The sequence below is a fragment of the Myotis lucifugus genome, unplaced genomic scaffold (assembly GCF_000147115.1).
Source record: "Myotis lucifugus unplaced genomic scaffold, Myoluc2.0 scaffold_501, whole genome shotgun sequence".
Lineage (NCBI taxonomy): Eukaryota > Metazoa > Chordata > Mammalia > Chiroptera > Vespertilionidae > Myotis > Myotis lucifugus.
Genome location: NW_005871549.1, coordinates 200,930 through 221,885, shown reverse-complemented (window position 1 = coordinate 221,885; position 20,956 = coordinate 200,930). Strand labels below are relative to the sequence as shown.

The 20,956-nt window shown below is 53.6% G+C and overlaps 1 protein-coding gene across 1 annotated transcript in view; it reads right to left on the bottom strand.

Moving 5' to 3' along the window:
• Nucleotides 1–17,641: 17,641 nt before the first annotated feature.
• The window catches only part of UBIAD1 (UbiA prenyltransferase domain containing 1), a 13,103-nt gene continuing 9,788 nt past the window's right edge, over nucleotides 17,642–20,956 (bottom strand). Inside the window, exon 2 of the mRNA XM_006103718.3 lies at nucleotides 17,642–20,182. Within this exon, the coding sequence (XP_006103780.1) occupies nucleotides 19,695–20,182 (488 nt within the window). The 3' untranslated portion in view covers nucleotides 17,642–19,694. The remainder of the gene's footprint in view (nucleotides 20,183–20,956) is intronic.

Genomic DNA, 20,956 nt, shown 5'->3' with positions numbered 1-20,956 from the left:
CTCTGCAGCCCCCAGCCTCAGGTGTCCTGCCCCACCCCACCCCACCCTAATCCCCCCACCCCCCAGGCTGCCCTAAATGCTCAGACACACTGACTACCAGAAACAGCGGAGGACTGGCAGAGAGCCGGGCTGCTGATATGGCAGACTGGGCCTCGGGATCCAGTGATGGTCACCTGCCCGCAGGCTCCCCACCAATCAAAGACTTTCCCCTTCCTTCCCTCTCCCCTTCTCTGGCCCCTGGAGGACGAGCTAGTGAGCAGGTGAGCCACGAGGTGAGCAGCTGCTGTCTAGGATAAGGAGGCTCCTTGCGGGAAGCTTCGCAGGAGAACTTTGACTCGGGAATGACATGCACGAGGATTTAGTTCCTCGTTGCAGGGCTTCCTGCTGAAGCACAGGCTTCTTTCCACTTGGCTGGGGCAGGTGAGCTCAGCTCAAAGGTGTCAGCGAAGCCACCCAAGACTCACATTCAACTACATTTCCTGAGCACCTACTGTGTGCGAGGCCCGGTGCCCATGGCTTGGCCCACTCCATCCCACTTAACCTCATAACAACCTCTGAGTGTGGGAGTCTTGCTCCCATTCTAGAGATGGCAACGGAGGCTTCTTCAGGAGCCCACACTTGTAATAACACAGCTGACATCACTGCACGTATTTGCCATGTGCCAGGTTTACTCAACGAGGTCCACCCATCTAACCCATGTCATTCTCCCAACAACCCTGTGAAGTCGATACTGCTCTTATCCCCATTGTGCCGACGAGGAAACAGGCCCAGGGAGGGAAAGTAACTGTCCCAGGCTACTAACGTTGGTGGGTGATGGAACTCGGATCCCAATCCAGGCCAGCCGGCACCAGGGACCAGAGCTAGAAACCGGGTCCAGTTCTTTGGGTTCATGACCAATTCCTAAAAACCACAGTTATTCTTGGCTTGACCACCTTCATTTCCATGGGAGCGCTGGGTGCGGAGGGACCACGTCCAGGAACCTACAGGCCTCGGGAACTGAAAGGCAGCGTCAGCAGGACATTTCCCTAGAAGCTATGGAAACCCGACCGAACCGGCTTAAGCAAAATAAGGGGCTTCACTGGCTCCATGACAGGGGAGTCCAGGGGTGGATCTAGCGATCAAATGAGGTCACCAGGGCTCTGTCTGTCTCTCTCTTGACCTCATCCACCAGCAGGTCTGTCTGTCCTAGTGACAGCGAGGGTGGGGGGCTACCGATGTTGGCCATTGCAGCCCTGCTCAAAGGCTCCAGCTAAGGGGCTGCAAGAGAGCTGAAATATACCCATCACTCTGCTTGTCAAGCTCTGTGCCCTGGTCTGTGGCAGTGTTTTCCTAATTCATCTGTGGGGGGGAGGGGGGGTTCTCACCTATTCCTAATGCATGTAAGACACTGTAGAGGCCAGTGGCAACCCTCCTCCTGGTGCCTGAGGCCAGCCTCACACCAGCACCTCTGTCCCCACACATGTGACTCCATCAGATTCATCCTCTCAGCGAATATTTATGGAACCAATGGAACCACTGCCACTGGCCCGGGAACTGAGTAACTCCCTGCCCTCTGGCAGCTCGCATTCTGGTAAGGGACCCAAGGGTCACAGCCACACTAGGGCCAATCACCGTTGCTCAAGAGGATTAGGATATACTGTGATTGGCGTAGCTAGCCATATGCCCACCCCTTTGGGAAGCTGGGACACTGGACTGACAGCCTCACCAGGCTGAACTGGGGCACAGGAGTGGGAGTGGGGGGAGACAGGGGGCGGGGGGAATCCAGGAAAATTGAAATCCTCCCCTTTCTTGGCCAATAACCTCCCCCATTGCATTGGGAGATGCCTGGGGCACACTACTGACAGGAGTGGGGCCGGGGTGTCCCTGAAGGGCTTAGCCATCGGCCTATCACAGGGGACAACTCCCTCTGGCCCTGCTCAGAGAGAAAGGTCAGGGGTCAGGACTGTGTACCCAACATCAAGGCAGTCTTGACTTTCAGTCTGGGAAAGGAGAAAATGATGAGGCAAAGGGGAGGGCGGGGAGCCCACGGCAGGGGGCGGGGACTGCGTGGGCTCCTGGCGCTGCTAATAGAGAGATGGCGTGCTGTGTGCGGGAGAGGCTCTGCCCGGCACAGGAGCCGGTAGATGCCAATCCTTTTCCTCTTTAATCTTGCTTTCGCCTCCTCTGGTTCACAGGTTTCCTCATGCCCCGCAGAGCTCCAAAAGATAAGCCCCACACCAGAGATGACAACTACCCTCCTCTGTCTCCAAGCGCAGCAGAATTCAGCCAAGCAGGGAACCGCGGAGTCTCTGATTGGCTCTGGGAGCTGGAGGAGCCTGTGGGTGCCAGGGACCAGGAACCGCCGCCCCCGGCTGTCATGCCCTCCAGCCACTGACTTGGTCCTGCCAAATCCCACAGGACCCCCGGATGGGCCGGGAGCTGGGGGCCTGCGTTACCCATGGAACGGCCAGGCCAGGCTGAGGCAGGTGGCCCAATGGTCAAGGGCAGAGTCTCTGAAGTCAGATAAGCCTGGGAGCAAATCTCAGCTCTGCCCCTTTCTCCACGCGCCCTCAGACAGCTGACTTACTGGCTGGGCACTCAGTAAGTAGGAGTGGTCAGCAATAGGACTGCAGGTGACCCCTCCCTGTCCTCAGCCCCCCTCAGCCTTCTTCCCATTAGACAAGGAACAAGAGCAGGGCAGGGCCACGCTGGGGCGCTATGCCACACCAGGACATGAAGCTATCCTTCAGGCCAAGGAATCCCCACAGAACAAATCCGTTCTGTGCAATAAAGCACTTGGCTGCAGCCCTGCTCAGGGCGTGCAAGATCCAAATTGCTGCCCTGGCACTTCAGGGACAGAGAAAGGAGAGACAAGCTCGGGGTCCCTGGGAAGAGACCTTTAAACCTGCTTAGGAATCAGACTTGTCTGACTGCCGTCCATCTGCCCTCCAGGTTTGGAGAAAGAAAAGGAACCCTGGAGGGCTGCCTGTCGGGCACAGGAAATAGTGGGTAAAAAGGGCAGGATTCTGAAAAGGGGTGTGGCGAGGACACACCAACCTCTTCCCCTGACGCAGGGATGCTCTGGGCAGCGGGAGAGAAGGCCCCTTGCTGGGGTTAGGATGAGCAGACTTGAAACTCACAGACACAGGCCGATAAACAGCTCAGGCCCCTTCCATTCATCCAGGCCAAGCTCTGCCCTCCTCCCGGCCCTGCAGACTCCATGTGGATCCTCTAGCCCAGGCTGCCTTTGATGCTGGCTCATCTGTTCATTTATTCATTCAACACCCTTACACGGAGCATCCTCCGGGTGCCAGGGAACAGGGAGGGACGGCAGAGTTGATTAATGAAATTCAAGTTCGAAACTACAGAGCTGATGGAACCCATCACTGCAGCCCAACCTCAGGCATCTATTGAGAAATAGGGCATTTGGGGGAGAGGGGTCAAAGAAGGTGACAAACACTGCCCGAGAGAGTCTGGGAAGGCCTCACAGAGGAGGGCACATTGGAGCTGGAGCGTAAAGGCTGAAAGGGAGTTTACTGCAGATGAAAAAAGAGAAAGAGGAGGAGAAGCAGGCAGAGGAAGCAGCATATTCAAAGCACAGAGGTGGGAAGGGCAGGGAGTGTTCGGGAAGTGGGTTTCACTTGAATTATGTGCAGAAGCTACACGGGGATGTCTTCCAACAGCTCCACACCCTGATGTGCGATACCCCTGGCCCTGTCCTCCCATCTCCCGCCCCACCTGTATTGGTTATCCATTGCTGCATAACAAATTATCCCAACAAGACCACTTAGACAATAATAAACATTGAGATCTATTATCTCTCCCAGGGTCTGTGGGTCAGACACTGGGGGAAAAAGTTCACTCCGGGTCTCTCTTGAGGTTGCAGCCAGGGCTGTGGTCATCTGAAGGCTCGACCGGAGCTGGAGGATCTCCTTCCCAGATGGCTCACTCCTGTGGTGCTGGTGGTTGGCAGGAGGCTTCCCCAGAGTGAGTGATAGGAGAGGGAAGCAGACAGAGGCTGCCATGGTGTTTTATGAACTGGCCTCAGAAGCCACGTACAGTCATTTTAGCAACAGCCTCCTGGGCCCCCAGGTCAGCCCTTTTGGGTATGAGAGAAGACCACACAAGGGGGTGACTACCAAAAGTTGGGGGTTCTCAGGGGCCACCTCCTTGGGTAGCTCTAGGCAGGACAAAAGACCTAGTCTACAGACTCTCAGGAAAGCAAACACTCAGACTCCAAAGCGGACTCTTCCATCAGTTTCCATGAGGCTCTCAAGGGTTGGGTGAGTGTGGCATAGGGCAGGGCTGGTGCTGACCTTCCCTGGGGGAGGGGCCTGGGTGTCAGGAGGACCACCTGTGTCTCTCAACTCAAGGCAACACATAAGACTGATCCACCCCTAGCCCTTGTCCACCTGCACACACGGCTTCTGGAGGGGTTATCCTCTAAGGAGGTGCACAAATGTGCCCTCCAGAAAATCCCTGAGACATTGGGCGGCCCACAACTCAGCAGGGATCAGCCGTGCCAACGAGATCCATGCAGGGGCCTGGGACCTACTCAGGGGTTAGTGTGGAAACTGGGGGATCCCACGAGGTCTCTACATGCCCAGCCCAGGTCCAGGGCAGCTCCCACCTGCCTGCCCCTCCGGCTGTGCAGGCCTTATATAATTGGAATGCCAGGCAGCACCCACAGACAATTTTATCACACTCTGTATAATGTGTAAATACCATTAAGTTAGACAGATTTTCTCATTAATTCTCGGTCCCAGTGACAGACCAGGAATTAACACAATTGATTTTCCAGTCCCTACTCATTATCAATCATCCCCAGAACTTAGTCACATTTCATCTGTTCCACCTGGGCCCCGGCATCTATTTGGAGGCTTCAACATACATTAAACTAATAAAGAGCAATGGGCACAGCTGTGTCAGCCCTGGACTCTGGTGGGGATGATCAAAGAAACCTATCTTGGGCAAAAAGTGGGGGGAATGGACAGACTATTTAAGGTCACAGTCCAGTGGGTGCTCAGGCTTTCGTCACTGTATCAGCTGTGAATTGCTGTGTGACAAACCCCCCAAGCCTAATGGCTTAGAACTAGTGTCTTATCTGCTCATGATTCTGTGGGTGGACAACTGGGCTAGTCCCTCCTGGTTCACTGGTGTGCAGTGAGCTGGTGGCTGGCATGGCCAGGGGGTCTACTAGTAAAAGTGGCCTCGTGCACATGTCTGGTGGCTGGTGCTGGCTGTCGGCTGGATGGTCTGGGGACCTCAGCTGGGACAGCTCATCTCTGCTTCCTGTGGCTTCTCACCCTTCAGGGGACTGGACCCGACTGCGTCACCTGGCAGTATCAGGTGTCCCAAGTGGAGGGAGCAGAAGCTGCAAGGCCTGTCGAGGCCGAGGCTGGGAAGTCGTACAGCATCGCCTCTGCCGTGTACTATTGGTCAAAGTAAGTCAAAGGCCGCACTAGCTGGTTTGCTCAGTGGATAGAGCGTCAGCCTGCGGACCGAAGGGTCCCGGGTTCGATTCTGGTCAAGGGTTCATGGCCAGGCTTGATCCCCAGTAGGGGGCGTGCAGGAGGCAGCCGATCAATGATTCTCTCTCATTATTGATGTTTCTATCTCTCTCTCCCTCTCCCTTCCTCTCTGAAATCAATAAAAATACATTTTTTTTAAGTCAAAGATCAATGCAGGTTCACAGGATTGGGAAAGAGACTCTGCCTCTTGATGAGACAAGTGGGGTAAAGGCTACGCAAAGGGATATGCCCCGGGGAGGGGGCTCCTTGCAAACAGGGGACCACAGTCACCAACCTGGGACCAGGCTCTCGGGCCTCCTCCAATGGGCAGTTTCTTTCTGACCACTCATACTAAGGAGAGCTGTCTCTCGCTCAAAACCTGACTCTGTTACCCATCAAAGCAGGAGAGAAATGTGCACGCCAGCAACCTGAACAGCGACCACATCCCACACTGAGCAAAGGGACAGGAGGGGGAGGGAGGAGAGACCATGTCAGATTCTTAACCCTCCCTCAGTCGGACTTCCCTGCCACGTGGAATGCTTCTGGGCCATCTTACCCCCAAGACTGGGTAGCATGTATTCAGAAATTGCCAACTAATTTTAATATTAGCAAGAGCACGTACACTTCCAGAGGCAAATCTTTTGCAAACAACGTGTGTGCTGTGTCTAATGCCCTCATTCCAAGTTCAGGTTGAGAACAATGTGGGTCATGCGCTGCTTTCTGCGATCTGAGCCGCCCCTCCCTGGCAGAGATGATTTCATCTCAGTGGTATCAGTATGGAGGTATTAACAATCTCCCCTTGACAAAGGGCTTCTGGGGTAAACATTTTGTTGAGGTGTCATGCACGTTCAGAAGGGGGCGCAGTTCTAAGTGTCTAGAGGTAAAGTCAATGCACCCCTTTAATCTGTTACGAAGCCCCATCTGATCCCTCAAGGGCAAGCACTCGCCTGACTTCTGACACCATAGGTTAGTTCTGCAAGGTTGTACAGGGAGGGCAAAAGTAGGTTTACAGGTGTTCGTATGGAAAATAATACAATAATCCTTTATAATAAAAGCCTAATACGCTAAGTGTCCAGTCGTCCTGTTGGCCATTTAACCAATCAAGGCAAATTTAGTATGCTAATGATATGCTAAGCCCACTCAACCGCTGGCTATGATGTGCACTGACCACCAGGGAGCAGATGCTCCAACTGGTAGGTTAGCTTGCTGCTGGGGCCTGGCCGATGGGGACTGAGCGAGACAGGCCAGACATGCCCTGGAGCCCTCCTGGGTCCCTCCCCGGCTGGTCAACCTCGAGCATCCCTCCCCAGCCCCAATCGTGCACCAATGGGGTCCCTCAGCCTGGCTTGCGCCCTCTCTAAATCCGGGACCCCTTGGGGGATGTCGGAGAGTTGGTTTCAGATCAATCCTGCAGGCCAGGCCGAGGGACCCCCTGGTGCACAAATTCATGCACCAGGCCTCTAGTTAGTAAATAATAATACAAGAATAAACTGTGTTCACATACTCACAACTGTAAACCTACTTTTGCACCACCCTGTATATTTGTAGGGAACATGCTTTAAGGAGGTGCATCTGCCCTGCCCAGGTCCCACCTTGGGAGATGACTAAGGTGCTGTCACTGCCTTCAGGGCTATAGGAGTCCCTGCTTGGGGCAAGGAGATGGCCTTCCAACTTCTCAGGGCTCCTCTCCATCCTAAGTCCTCGAGTGTCATCCTTAGGGCAAAGCCCTTCCCTCCAGAAAACACCTCTTTGCCACACCAGATCTGAGCATCAGAGCCGGGGTAGTGGGGGCTAGGGGACCGAAGTGCAGGGGAGGGAAGAAGGCGCCATCACAGGTAAGCAAGCTTTTGGGGGCTCCAGCCCATTTCCTTTCGTTTTCTCCTGGACGCTGTGTATTGATGCTGGTATGGAAGTCAGGAGAGCTGGCGGGGATGCACTGAGGGGTTGGGTAGGGGGCATTGGAAACATTGGGCAGAACTTCCTTAGTGCTTCCTGGAGCAGAACAAAGTGGGTGGGACACAGGGCAAGGGGCACGTCCTCCCTCAGTTCCGGTGCTAAGCCCGAGCTCACCTAGATCATCACTAGACAATAATAATCATTTTTATGGGAACCACTTCAGATGAATTCTAATGTGCTTTATGATGTGACTTTTTTAGAAGTTCTGCTACGGGAAGTGAAATAGGTTCTGAATACCAAGTAGGAAAAGGTTACGAAGGGCATCTCTGCCTGGTAGGCACCTCCCCAGTTGATTAGCTCCCTAATTCATGCCAGGTAAAGAGGGGATGACAGAACAGGGCCCCTCCACCCCCCACTCATCAAAGCTGTCTCTCTTCTTTCATCAAAGCTGTCTGGGTGGACCAGGGCACCCTCTGCCCTGGGAAGCCCTTGCTGGCTGAGGGGCTGAGCTCACCTACAATCAGCTCCGTGGCCTCAGCGGGGGGAGGAGACAGGCACAGAGCAGGGTGAGGTGCAGTTAAGGCAGCCGGGTCAGGGAGATGGATGAGATGCTGGGGCCTCTGTCTCCACCCCATCTCTGCCCCTGTACCCCACTGAGATGTGGAGGAGGACCTGTGCAGGCAGAGGTGGCCCCATCTCTGAGCTTCTGGGTTTGAAGGTCAGCAGAGCATAAAAAGCCCCCTCCTCCCACTCCAGCCAGGGGCAGAAAGGCTGGGATAGTTCTGTGCTCTCACACTGCCAGTCTCAAAGCAGAATGGGGTGATCAGTGATGTGAGGAACCAGGTCCTTCTCAGAACTAAAATTCCTAATTCTCCCCCTAAAATTCCTAATTCTCCCCCTAAAATTCCGAATTCTCCCCCTAAAATTCCTAATTCTCCCCCTAAAATTCCTAATTCTCCCCCCAAAATTCCGAATTCTCTCATACAGCCCCGCAGCCCCCTCCCAGGGCAGCAGCCCATGGGCTGGCCACTTCTCCTCTCTGTGGCATCAAAACTTGCCCACTTTGCGTAGCATTCATTTTGGGCCCCAGCCTCTGTTCTCCATGGTGACAGCAGATTTTTTTTCTTTCCCCTCTGTGAGCGCTTGTATATTAGCAAGGGCCTTTGGGAAATACAAAGGCCCTTCATTTGAAGGACTGGCTCATGGGGGAATGGGAGGCACCCGGGCAGGTTGCTGCAGAGCTATTTAGGTGCAGGAGAGCCTCTGAGCTGCCGTTAAATCATAGCCACAGTGACCTGGTGGAAGAGCGTGTACTGTTCTTCCCATGGGAAGTTTCCACCTGCAAACGAGCAAGCTGCTGCCAGGTGTGGGGCTAAGCCTTTGAGAACGTGCTCAGCACGCCCAGCCGGCATGGCTCAGTGGTTGAGCGTTGACTTATGAACCAGGATGTCACGGTTCAATTCCTGGGCATAGGCCCTGATTGAGGGCTCAATCCCCAGTGGGGGGCGTGTGCAGGAGGCAGCCAATCGATGATTCTCAGCATTGATGTATCTCTCTCTCCCTCTCCCTTCCTCGCAGGAATCAATAAAAATATATTTTTTAAAAGAAAGAACGTGTTCAGCAGCAGATTGTTGAATGAATGCATGAATGAATCACAAACAAAAATAGGACTTAAGACCTTCATCTCATCAGCCCTTGACCTCATCCAACCTTCTAGACCAGTGGTTCTCAACCTTGGCTGCACATTAGAATCACCTGGGAATCTTTTTAAAATCCTGATTTCTGGGCCTCATCCTCTGGAAATTCTGTTTCTTTGTTATGGGGTGAGGCTACAACATTAGTAACAAAGAAACAAAATTTCCGGAGGATGAGGCCCAGAAATCAGGATTTTAAAAAGATTCCCAGCCGAAACCGGTTTGGCTCAGTGGATAGAGCGTCGGCTTGCAGACTGAAGGGTCCCAGGTTCGATTCCGGTCAAGGGCATGTACCTGGGTTGCAGGCACATCCCCAGTAGGAGATGTGCAGGAGGCAGCTGATCGATGTTTCTCTCTCATCGATGTTTCTAACTCTCTATCTCTCTCTCTTCCTCTCTGTAAAAAATCAATAAACAATATTTTCAAAAACATAAAACTCAAAATAAAAAATAAATAAATAAATAAAATAAAAAGATTCCCAGGTGATTCTAATGTGCAGCCAACGTTGAGAAACACTGTTCTAGACTCTGAAAGTCAAGGCAGAAGGCCCAAGGTCTCCATCATCCCTTCCTCTTACATCAGCTTAGGGCCCCCAGGTGGTGGACCTACGAGAGAACAAAGGCCCCTCCTCCCAGAACCAGTCCTCAGCACCCAGCGGCCTGGACAAGGGACCAAAAGGGCAGCTCCTCCCCAAGGCTGGCCCAGGACACTCAGAGCAGGTGGAGGAGGTCCCTCCCTGCACCCTTTGTGTCCCACCGAAATGCCAGCTTCTGGAAAGAGCCTGAAATAGACACACGTCTCTGTCTCTCTAACCCCCCTCCTGGGCTTAAGTGCCTACCAGGGACAACGGGCCGGGAACAGAGGACAATAACATCTGTTTTTCCAACAAGCCAGTGACAATGCGGATCTGGGGGGTGGCGCTCGCATCAGCACTGGGGCCCAGCTGCAGCCCTGCAGCTGCGGGAGCAACTGGCACTATCATTTCTCAGAGAGATTATCTCCCAATCAGCGGCTCCTCGCTTGTTTGCTTTATCCCCGCCCAGGGAGCCATCGCTGCTCTCCGCAGGATCAGGCCGCCTGGCTGCTTGCTTTTTACCTCTGGCACGGGCAGGGCGCATTCCTTCCCTCTTGAGGCTGGGACAGAGGTCGGGATGCTGGCCCTGCCACCGAGCACGGTGGAAAGAGCACTGGGTGAGGAGGCCACGCACTGGCTTCTAACCCCCCTTTGACTCCTGGCTCTGCACCTTGGGTGGCGGCATCTGTCTCGGGTCCTTGAGAGCAAGGAGTTCAATCTTGTCGCAAGAGCCTGTTTCCTCATCTGGAAGACGGGAACGCTCATAACTCCATCATGGAATTGCTATGAGTCCCAAAGGTGAAAACCACCCATGTGAGCCTAATCCGGGTCAGAAGGCAGAACCGAGGAGGGTGGTGGGGCGCTGCACTGTGGTTTCTATAGGGGACTCTGTGGGAAGACGCTCTCGCCTAAAGATGATGTCCACCATGCCCGGCTGGCATGGCTCAGGGGTTGAGCATCAACCTATGAACCAGGAGGTGACGGTTCGATTCCCGGTCAGGGCATATGCCTGGGTTGCGGGCTCGATCCCCAGCTGGGGGCGTGCAGGAGGCAGGCGGTCAATGATTCTCGTCTTAATGTTTCTATCTCTGTCCCTCTCCCTTCCTCTCTGAAATCAATAAAAAATATATATTTTTAAAAAGCTGATGTCCACCAAATTTATAGGAGCCGCGCTTTCGCCCTAGATGGGGGATGACTGAGGTGACCTCCACATTAGACTGCACAAAGCAGACAGAATCACCCCTCCTCAACGGGGAGGACCCTCTCTTTCATGAGGCCCCTATCTCTTCTGTGTCTCCTCCAACACCCAAGGCAGCCAGCACGAGGAGCCCCATGTGCAGGGGGAGCTCAGGGGGAGCTGAGAAAAGGGTTGGGGGTGGGGGAGGAGAGGCAGGAAAGGGAAGGGGGAGGGAGACAATGACAAGAGAGGCAGCTGTGGTTCTTTCAACATTTTTAAAGAGACTGAAATTGAGATTTATAAAAACTAACCCATCATGCATCCCCCTTCTACAGAAGAGAGAAGTGTGAACATGGAAAGGATTGTTTAACCAAATGAGTGCTGCATTCAGAGTCAGAGAAGAGATGGTTTGGGTCGACGTGCTGCCGGTCCGTGGCCAGGTGACCTTGAGCGAGTCACATAACCACTGAGCCTGAGACACGAGCTGAGCACGCGGCTCTCAGGGCCCGGGGGATGCTGGGATGAGAGGCTCGGGAAGAAGGGCTTGGTGAAGCCCAGGTTGTGCCCGGACTCAGAAGACGGAGACTCTCGCTGTGATCACGGTTGGGTGGTGTGGGTGGACTGCTGTCCCTCCCGCCCCTCCCTCCTCTTCGCCATCTGAGGACAGATGCCAGGGAGTGAAGAACGGGCACCTTCCTCGAAGCAGCCCAGGCCACCTCCAAGAACGGCCACGCAGGGCACGTCACCTCACCCACCGAGAGGGATTCGGAAACTAGTATGGAGGATCATGCAGGCGGGTGGTGGGGTCTCCGGGCAGGGCCTGGCCTCTCCCCAGAGACAGGGACCCTCCGGGGAAGCAGGTCTTCCTGGCTGTCAGGCAGAGCGAGATTAGCTGCAGCCACGGATGGCCCGGCCCGGCCCGGTCACACGGCACCCTTCCCCACTTGACTAATTTGGTTACCTGTGCTCTTCGCCGTCCCCTCACTGTCCCTTCCTGGAAGAGGAATGGCGCTTCTCAGCTGAGCAGCCACGTACCCAGCCTCTGCTCTGAGCTGGCAGGATAAGCAACCACCCCATCTCCCTGCCTCTGCCCCAGCGGCTCCGGGCGATCATTTGCTCACAGTCCCCGAGGCTTCCTTTTATCCTCCCTGGGATTGCACGGAGATTGGCTATCTGGTAATGGAGATTGTCTTACAAGGTGTCACTCATTGCATTGGTTCCATTCATTTTCGGCTCCTTCTGATGCCCAGAATAATAACTGCCCTGTTGGGGAAGGGCTGGGGCAGGGGAGGCTGTGCACAAGTAAGTGTCTCACATGTGCACAAGTGCACACATGCACGTGGGAAAAAACGTTTTTTAATGTGACAACCCTGGTAAAACAGACTTCAGCCTCTGGCAGTCCCTTCCCTTGCTGGACTCTGACAGGACCCCAAGGAGATGATGTCACCTCTCCCCAGGGCATATTTGGGGAATAGGACCCCTTTAAGATCCCCTTAACCTAGAGATTCCTGAAGCCCCTCTGAATGACAGGCCACCCACAACGATGGAGAAGCCACCCTGACAGTCTGTCCCCAAGGCCAGAACCCCAGGGGGACTGGGCTATGGTCAGGAGAGGGGCCCGTTTCCCAGTCCCCCCACTGGGATTCTAATCTCACACAACCAGCTCTGGCTCGCCCTCAGCTTCCTCACAGAACCTGTGTGGGCACCAGAGCATAGTCCCCAGGAAATCACCAAAGGGACCCCCACACACAGTTTCACAATGAAGAGCTCCCTTACTCCCTTAGAAGCTCCATGAGGGCAGGGACCTGGTCTTGTTTGTCTTCTATTTTGAATTTTTTTAACACAGTGACTGGCACTTCTCAGGCATTCCAGTTTGTTGAACGAGTGAATGCACTGTGAAGAACACCACCGTGTCAGCCGTGTCCTCTGCCCATCGGTGGGGAACTCAGAGATCACACAGAAGCACCCACATTCTAACACAGTCACCAACGGGAGGGGAAAGGGTTATGAAGTGCCTGCTACAGACCAGGCACCATGCTAGGAACTCTCCGAACAACACTTCGCTTACACTCAAAGCTACCCCACAAGGCAAATACTCTCATCCTCCTTTGCAAAGAAGGCGTTGGAAGCTGTCAGAGGTTGCACAGCTTGGCTGAGTACATCCGGGCGAGGGATACAGCCTGGCCTTAAACCCAATGCTGGCAGCTTCCGGCGTGTTTCACCAGACGAGTGGCGTGGGGAGTGCCGGTGGGTGTCTTTCCTCCGAGATTGCAAGATGCCAGAGGACAGGGGCCAGGTCTAATTCGCCATTATACCCCAGAGGCTAACCAAGTGTTGTTAATATACCCCAGAGGCGAACCAAGTGTTGTTAACATAATACTTGCTCAATTAACTGTGAATGACAGACTGGCCTTGCTGCCGCCTGCAGATGGTGCCAGAGAGGATCAGAGGTCAGAAGATGAGGTAAAACAGGCTCTTGCCACCAGCAGTTTGGAAGTCATTCTCCCACAGCCCTTGGAGCTCTGCTATGACCCTTGGGATGGCATCAGGATAACGTATGTGTATGTGATCTCTGCACAGCTCACTGTGATTGCTTAGGCAGAGGCGTGCCTTGAGTCCTAGGACAGAGATGGCCTGGAGCAAGCGCTCAATAGGCCAGGGACCTTGGCCATGGAAAGTGGCAGCTGAAAGGCCCTAGTTGCTCACAACTGGTGCCAGAAGTGACCTTGGACCTCCTTGGCATCTCCCCTGAATCTGAACTCCTCCTCGCCTAGCATTCCCTGGCCTCGGTGCAGCCCCCCACCGAGGCCGTCTTCCCATTCCCCTCCTAGGATATACTACCCCTGGGCCTGGTCTCCCGGAGCCATTCATCTTGATTAGGTATTGGCAGTCTGGCTGATTTAATGGCCCACCATCGCTCCTGCTTGTTTCTCAGCAAGGAGGTGTCAGGGTTTTTCATTCCTCGGGCTTTGACCTTGCCAGTCTCGTGCTGGGTCTTCGCACACCTGCCTCAACACCGAGGCTGCCTGTGCAGCCAGAGAGGTTAATTAAGAAAAACGTCCACATTCTCAGGCAGAAATCAGGGATTTTCTCCAGCTGGGGGAGTTGGAGGCAGCCATCCACCGGCACCTCCGCTTTGAAGAAAACAGTCACCCTTCTGGCCATCTCTTCCTAGAAGTCTTGATCCCTGCTCATCGTCACCTCTTCCTGGAAACCTTCCTGATGACCTCCACCCGGCACCCTATCTCTAACCTCAATGCACTGTGTTTATCAGTGTTGATTCTATAGTTGACATGCACCAGCCCCCTCTCACGGAACCTAATCAGCGAGTCTTCTGTGCCCCAAACACGCATCACTATCACCTCCTGGTGCTGCTCCCCCTGAATGCAGGGAGGGGCTCTCAGTCTCCCCCCCGGTGGCCAGCACATTCCTGATGTGGGCACTCTGAATCAGTGGCCGGTGAGAAATATAAGAAGCAGAAAAAATAGAGGCAGAAAAAATAGACAAGCAGATGGGGGAACAGGAGTAGAAATTTAACCTGAGGCTAGAGCTCCCTGTGTCATCGTAGGTGAGCAAGTGACCACTCTCTTTCTTCAGGATGGGCAGACTTTGACCTGAAACTTTGGCCCGCCCAGCCAGCCAAGGCAGGTTAGACAAGCGGGCTTACTGATCCCTGTAGAGCCGGCCTCCTGGGGAGCTGAAGGGCAGAGGGCCTGGAGCCTGAGGGGCCTCATCTTGAAGACCAGAGGGCAGAGAACCAGTGCCAAGGCTGAGGGCAGCACCCAGCAGGGCCCATGGCACCTCCTCGCCCTCCAACTGCTCATCTCCCCTGTCAGGTCTCAGGCTTGGGGTGCCCTGAGAGTCACACCACTCAGGGCTACCTCTATGGACAGGTCAGCATCATAGGAGGGCCCAGACCAACTTCCCTTTGCCCCTGAAACCTGGATGGGAGCATGTGATCGAGACCCTCCCTGTCCCTTGCACACCCTCCCCAGAGCTCCTGCATTCCCATCATAGCCTCCCCTCCCAACCCCCAGGTACCTGTCGCAGGCCCTCCTGAAGCGCCCAGACTCGGTCCTCCTCGCCTCCTCAGGCAGGCGACCCGACTTGCTTCCCACCACTGTTTGGCAACCAGGCTTAGTCACTCACGGTGGGAGGGCTGTCCCAACGTGAAGAAGGGCAAATCACAAATGTCAACTGGCTGAGGCCCGAGTGCCAGGTTCTTGCCAGAGGCACGACTCTTACACCAGCCGGCACAGTCTGGAGCCCGTAATGAAAGAGGCTGACAGTCCATTAGCAGCAGAGTGTCCGCGGGGCTCGGGGGAAGGGAGCTGTCATCCACCTCACTTCAAAGGCTTTTGATAGTGAAATCAACTCTGTGTGTGTGTGTGTGTGTGTGTGTGTGTGTGTGTGTGTGCGCGCGCGCACATGCGCACAGGCATGCACGCAGGTGCACATGTGTGTGCATAATATAGAAAGAAAGGAATATCAACCACAACGGTGCCTGTAAAAATGGGCCGACAGACAACAGTCTAAAACCGAGAAGAGGACATGTCAACATTTTTCTCGTACGCTGTCCTCCCAACCCCTGAGGGCAGGTCTGAGACAATCCCTTAACAACAGAACGATCCATGTCGCAGGATCGGAAGACCCTGAGGTCTGCTCATACACCCCTTCTCTGATGTCCAACTCTCCGCCGCAGTGTTCCTGACAAGTGTTCCTTTCTCTTGAATGCCTCCAGTCACAGGGAACTCACCGCCCACTGGGACGTGTCAAACATCTCACTTGCGATTCCTCTACTGGCTAGAAAGTTCCTCCTGACCTAAGAGCTTAAACTTGGGGCCATGTAACTTCCACCCATCAGTTTAGCTTTGCCTTTGAAGTCAAAGGGGGAAAAAAGCCCAATCTCTTTCCCCCAAGACAGCCCTCTCGTGCGTCTCCTTTCCACGCTGCCATGGTTTGAAGTGCCCTCACCAGGCTGCCTAGTGCTTTCTGGACAAGATCCAGTTTGTTAATAACATCTTCAAAACGGGGCTCCCATACCAGGACGTAAAATCTCTGCTGCAGCTGTTCCCAGTGTGAAAACACATGCATGTGCACGTAGAAATCAAGTTCCTAACTGGATTTTCACTAATTCCACATTTCACATCGTACTGGCAAACGCCTTGCTGAAAGCCAAGTGTACTGCACCCACAGCATGCTCTTGATCAACCACCATATTGCTCTCTCAAGAAAAAATAAGAAGGAAAGGTGCCCAGGAATGGATCCTGCTCCCCACCTGTGGCCCGACAGCACGGGGATGGGCAGGACCTGCGCCTTCATTGTCCTGGACACTAATCTATTAATTCCACCTCCGATCACATTAACCTTCATGGAAGCCAGAGCTCACTGACTCAACTGAGGTTCAGGCCAGGTCACAGGGTCAGATTTTTGCTTGTTTGAATGCAGGAATAATAGAAGAGTTAGTAAGATAATAAATTATGTGTTTGCATCTTCTTCCTCACCCCATGCAAGAGGCCAGCATTGGGCTTCCAAAGGCACTGTGGGTGGGACTTTGTGCAAAGGTCCTGCAAGGGGTGGGGAAGGAGAGAGACAGTGTGAATAGGGGAGGTAGACGAGGTAGGTCATGGGGAGAATGGGTGCTTCCCGGAGACGGGGCAGAAATGGGGGTGGGGTGGCAGGGACTAGTGCCCTGCAGGCCCATGGTACTTGTCAGCGGAGGGCTCTGTCGGGGCATTCTGAGCCCTTCCAGAGCAGAGTGTCCAAGAAGCAAGGGCAGATTCCAGGGCTGAACCCCAGCATGGCGGAGCAGAGAAGCGACCGTAGAGATAGTGAGCAAATGGAGCAGGGCCCAGCCAACATCTCTGGCTTCTTGCCCCACGGAGGGCCAGGAGTCCTGGGATGGGGGCCAGCCCGAGAGTGGCTAAGGTTAAATTTCCAGCCTCCCGACTGGATAAATCTGGATCACAGAAATAAAGACATGTGATGTTGTATCCCAGAGTCATTCATAAAAATCACACCCACCACATCTATTGTCAGCACTCCAGGGATCTCCCCCTTTGGATGTTGTACAGTTGATTTTGGGGATCCAAGTATATTGCTTCATATTTATTCGTGCTAAATTCTTCCTTTGACACATCGAAGCAGCCTTCTGATTTGTTGTCATTTTATAAGCTCTTCCTCCAAGATTTACAAGACCTGCGATTTGGGCTGCCTAATCCCAACCAGTAACAACAGGTGTTGAACCCGGCCGGGCAGAGCAGAGGGCAGAGGGCAGAGGGCAGAGGGCAGGCGCACACTTGCTGCCCAAGACTTCCTTGGCCTGCTGACAGTGACACACTGATTAGTGAGCTCTCGCCCACAGCTTGTCAGTCCCCCAGAAATTCATCCAACTAGACTGCTATCCGTTCCACGTTTCTCTGCTTTGTTCATAAAGATATATTGTCAAATGCCTCGCTGAAACCCAAATGTACTCTACCTACCACATGTTCTCAATCTATCAGCACAGGGACCCTCTCAAGGAAAAAGAAACATGAAAGTAGGGAAGGACAGAAGGAAACTAGGTTAATCTGGCCTGACTGGCTCTTGGCGAATCCACACTGGCTCTGAGTGGTCCCTACTGTCTTTTCTAAGGACTCCATCAAATCTGGTCCCATCCTAGCCCAGCTCATCACTAAAGATCATGTACCCCATCCCACCCCCACCCAATATCCCAATGCCCCTGTGCTGGTCTCCAGAGATTTATGAACCAGAGTTCACAATCAGACAATAAGACAAGAAGAAGGAGGAAAGCAAAGAAAAACTGGAAACATAATTTTTATTTTATTTTATTAACAAGTCTAAAGAAAATTTCATTGAATTAGGGATATAATATAAATTATGGTGACCTGCATATAAAACCTGGCATCAAGTTTGGCCTTTTAGAAACATTTATGTATAAAAATATGCATTAAAATCTGCACCAGAGCACAATGTGGAGGCTGACACCCCAACAGGAGCGCTTACAAAGGTGGGTCTGGTCTGCAGACACAGAAGGTCTTGGTCCTACAGCCTCAGGCTGAGCCCTATGTGAAAACGGTCGGCTCTGAGGAGGGGCCCAAAGAGCTTGCCTCTGAAGGCAGGACCCTGTGAGCACCAAAACGCCATAAGCCTGGCGTGAAGCAAAGATGGTGCTGGGAAGAAGGGCCGCTTCCCTAGTTCCTGGGCTCGGGCCACTATGTGAGGGTTCCAGATCTCTATACAAACCACCGTCACCTTTGAGGAACTTCTGCAATTTCCAGATATGTTTTTTCCAAGTAAGCTAATTCCAACTCAAGGAGCCAAATCATATCATTAGCCTGGTTTTCAGGACTAAGAACTAATTCTATGTCATTTTCTGCAGGTCAAGCCTCTGAAATAGCTATCAGAATGGCCATCATCACAACAGAAAAATATAACAATGATGGCCTCAATCTATTTCAGTCTTAGAACAAATGCAACTGAGCAAGTCTGGCCCAGAAATTATACTTCCCAGGCAATGAAATGAAAAGCAGCTTTGATCCACGTTGGAATTCCCCCATTCTGGGAGCAAACCATCTCTGCACAAGGCAACTGAAGGCCCTGGGAGAGGCAGGGTCAGTATTGCACATCTGTCTTCAAGGCGGAAGATGCAGTTCCTTCACTGGCAGGCCTGTCGTCTGTCTGAACAGGGTCAGGTGGGAACTTCCTTTCCGCCCGGGGCCATTTGGGTATTTATAACATCATTCGTGGGCCATACAAAATGATCACCTTAAAAATGAGCCTGCTGTATTTAGTCAAACATTTCATTCACTCACCCCTAATGCCTGGGCAGGGCCAGGCCAAACGATTTAGGGCCCGACGTCCCCCACCCCTGGTCTATTGGCTTATTCCTTCATGGAGGAGCTGATGTCCCTGGCCTGCTCGTCCTGTGGCTCTGTGGCAAGTGGCAACTGTCCCGGCCTCAGCTGCTGAGCTGCTGCCCAGTCAGTCAGGATGCCAGGCTGGGAGAGACACAAATGGGAACCTGACAGACATGGAGCGTGGGCGTCAAGGAGCAACCGGAAGGCAATTGGGCAGGACGAAGAAGCCTCGTGGACCGGAAGTAGCTGGCAAGGAGAGCAGGTGCCTCTACAATTTCAGGGCTCCTAACAGTAACTGAAACGGCTGCGAGTCGTAGTCTCCCCCACCCCGCATCATTCCAGCAGATTCCACAAAGGGAAACAGCCGCCCTGCCCATTCCCATCCTGAAGCAGCGATCTTCTCAGCTTCCTCCAGGGGTGGGTCTTTTCCCCTTCCCAGTCCTGCTGGCTTGTCTTGCCACAGGGTGATCTGACTCTCTTCCTCAACTGTGGCAAGAAGTGAAGAGAGAAAGGACAAAAGCCTCTGAATCACAATTTAGGCAAATAGCCTGGAGGCACGTTAGGCTGGTACTGAGGGACCTTGTCAGGCTGTGTGATTCAGGACCCAAATGCTCAGAGGAAGAGACAGGTGCTCTTGGTGTCACCGGGCCTGACACCAGTCATTACCACGTGGCTCTTTCAGGACTGGAGGCCAAGCCAGGCGGCTCCTTCACCACGTCTTAGGGCCTTTAGTCTACTTTAAAGTGACCTAACAACACCCTCTAGTGGAAATTATAAATAACACAAGGGCCATGCAGCCAATTCACCTTCTGATACCAGTGATTTCAAGATTCCCCAGAACACAGAACAAGACATTATCTTTAACAACGTAATAACTTTAAAAAAGGTGGGAGTTGACAAGCCATCCTTAGGCTCCTCACTGCCAAATCACCTTCCCTCCTGAGAAAGTGCTTTCAACACAGTCTCAGACAGGGCGACCTGCTGCCGGAGGAGCTCCTGGTCCCCTCAGAGTTTGGGCAGACTGCCTGCTGGTGCCAGGATGATGCCAAAGACGTAGAAGAGCCCCAGCAGGAGGTTGAGTTTGGCGGTCCTCTGGGGCAGTTTGTTGAAAGTCTGGCTCCGGAACTGCCTCTCCAGGGAAAAGGCCATGGGAATGGTGAGCAGGGGGAGGGCCAGGCTGATGCTGTAGTGCGTGGCCAGGATGCTGAAGATCAGGTAGGGCAGGAAGAGCAGCGTGTTGTAGAGCATGTACGAGAAGGTGGGGCCGATGAGGATGGCGAGCGTGACGATGCCCGCCGCCCGGTCGGACTCCATGTCCCGGGTGTTGTTGGAATGGAGAATGGCCTCGGTGCTGAGGGCGAGAGGGATGGCGTACACCAGTGGGAAGATGGCCAGGGACCCCACCTGGACGGCGTAGGCGAACATCACGGCCAGCGGGCCGAACGTGATGAGGATGACGAGGTCTCCCAGAGCCACGTACTTGAATCCAATCCCTGTGGCCAGAAAACCCAGAGAGTTGGTGTGAGATCAAGGACTGTTCATCCGTCAGAGACCAGCCACTTCTGGCCGGGAGCGCTGAATTCTCAGCCGAGGAGAGGGGCCGTCACTGAGTTCCCTCCCCTCCGGTGACACAGAGGTCCAGAGAATACGGACCTTTTAGCACTCGTGAGGCTTCAGAGTCACACCCAGTCCTTCCTTCCCACTGCCCCCCAACTACATCCTGCAGCAAAGAGCTGTGGGTTCCCACCACACACAGTTCCATGGAAGAGCCGTGAGGGTCTGAAAGGTCTTACAGTCCAGTTTTCGGCTTCTTTCACCCTTTTCCAGCCCCTGCAAGACACCACTTCTGTCTGTAACACCGCTGGGCCAGCCGTCACGGAATATCCAGCCCAGTCTTACGCTTCCGCCTCCTTCCTCTACAACCTCTGCAGGCAGCTGCTGGTTTTGAAACCACCACCACCCCACCACCCCCACCCCACAAGCGAATCTCAGTGAAATTGCAGGGTTCCCAAACTTTGCATAAAGAAACCTTCAGCTACACAATGAGTAAAAGAACTAAGATGATGAAGTTACAAAGCAGCTTCCCCTCTCTGGTTCCCATTAAGTTAAAACTAAGTCATCCTTAATGCCTCTTCCTGTACTGCTATCAAATCCTGTCTAATCTACTTCCGTAAAACCTGCCCAGTTCTCTGCAACCCCGGCGGCACACTCCAGTCCACCTCACCCCATCTCCAAATCCGAGTAGTGGTCATTATATGTCTGGAATA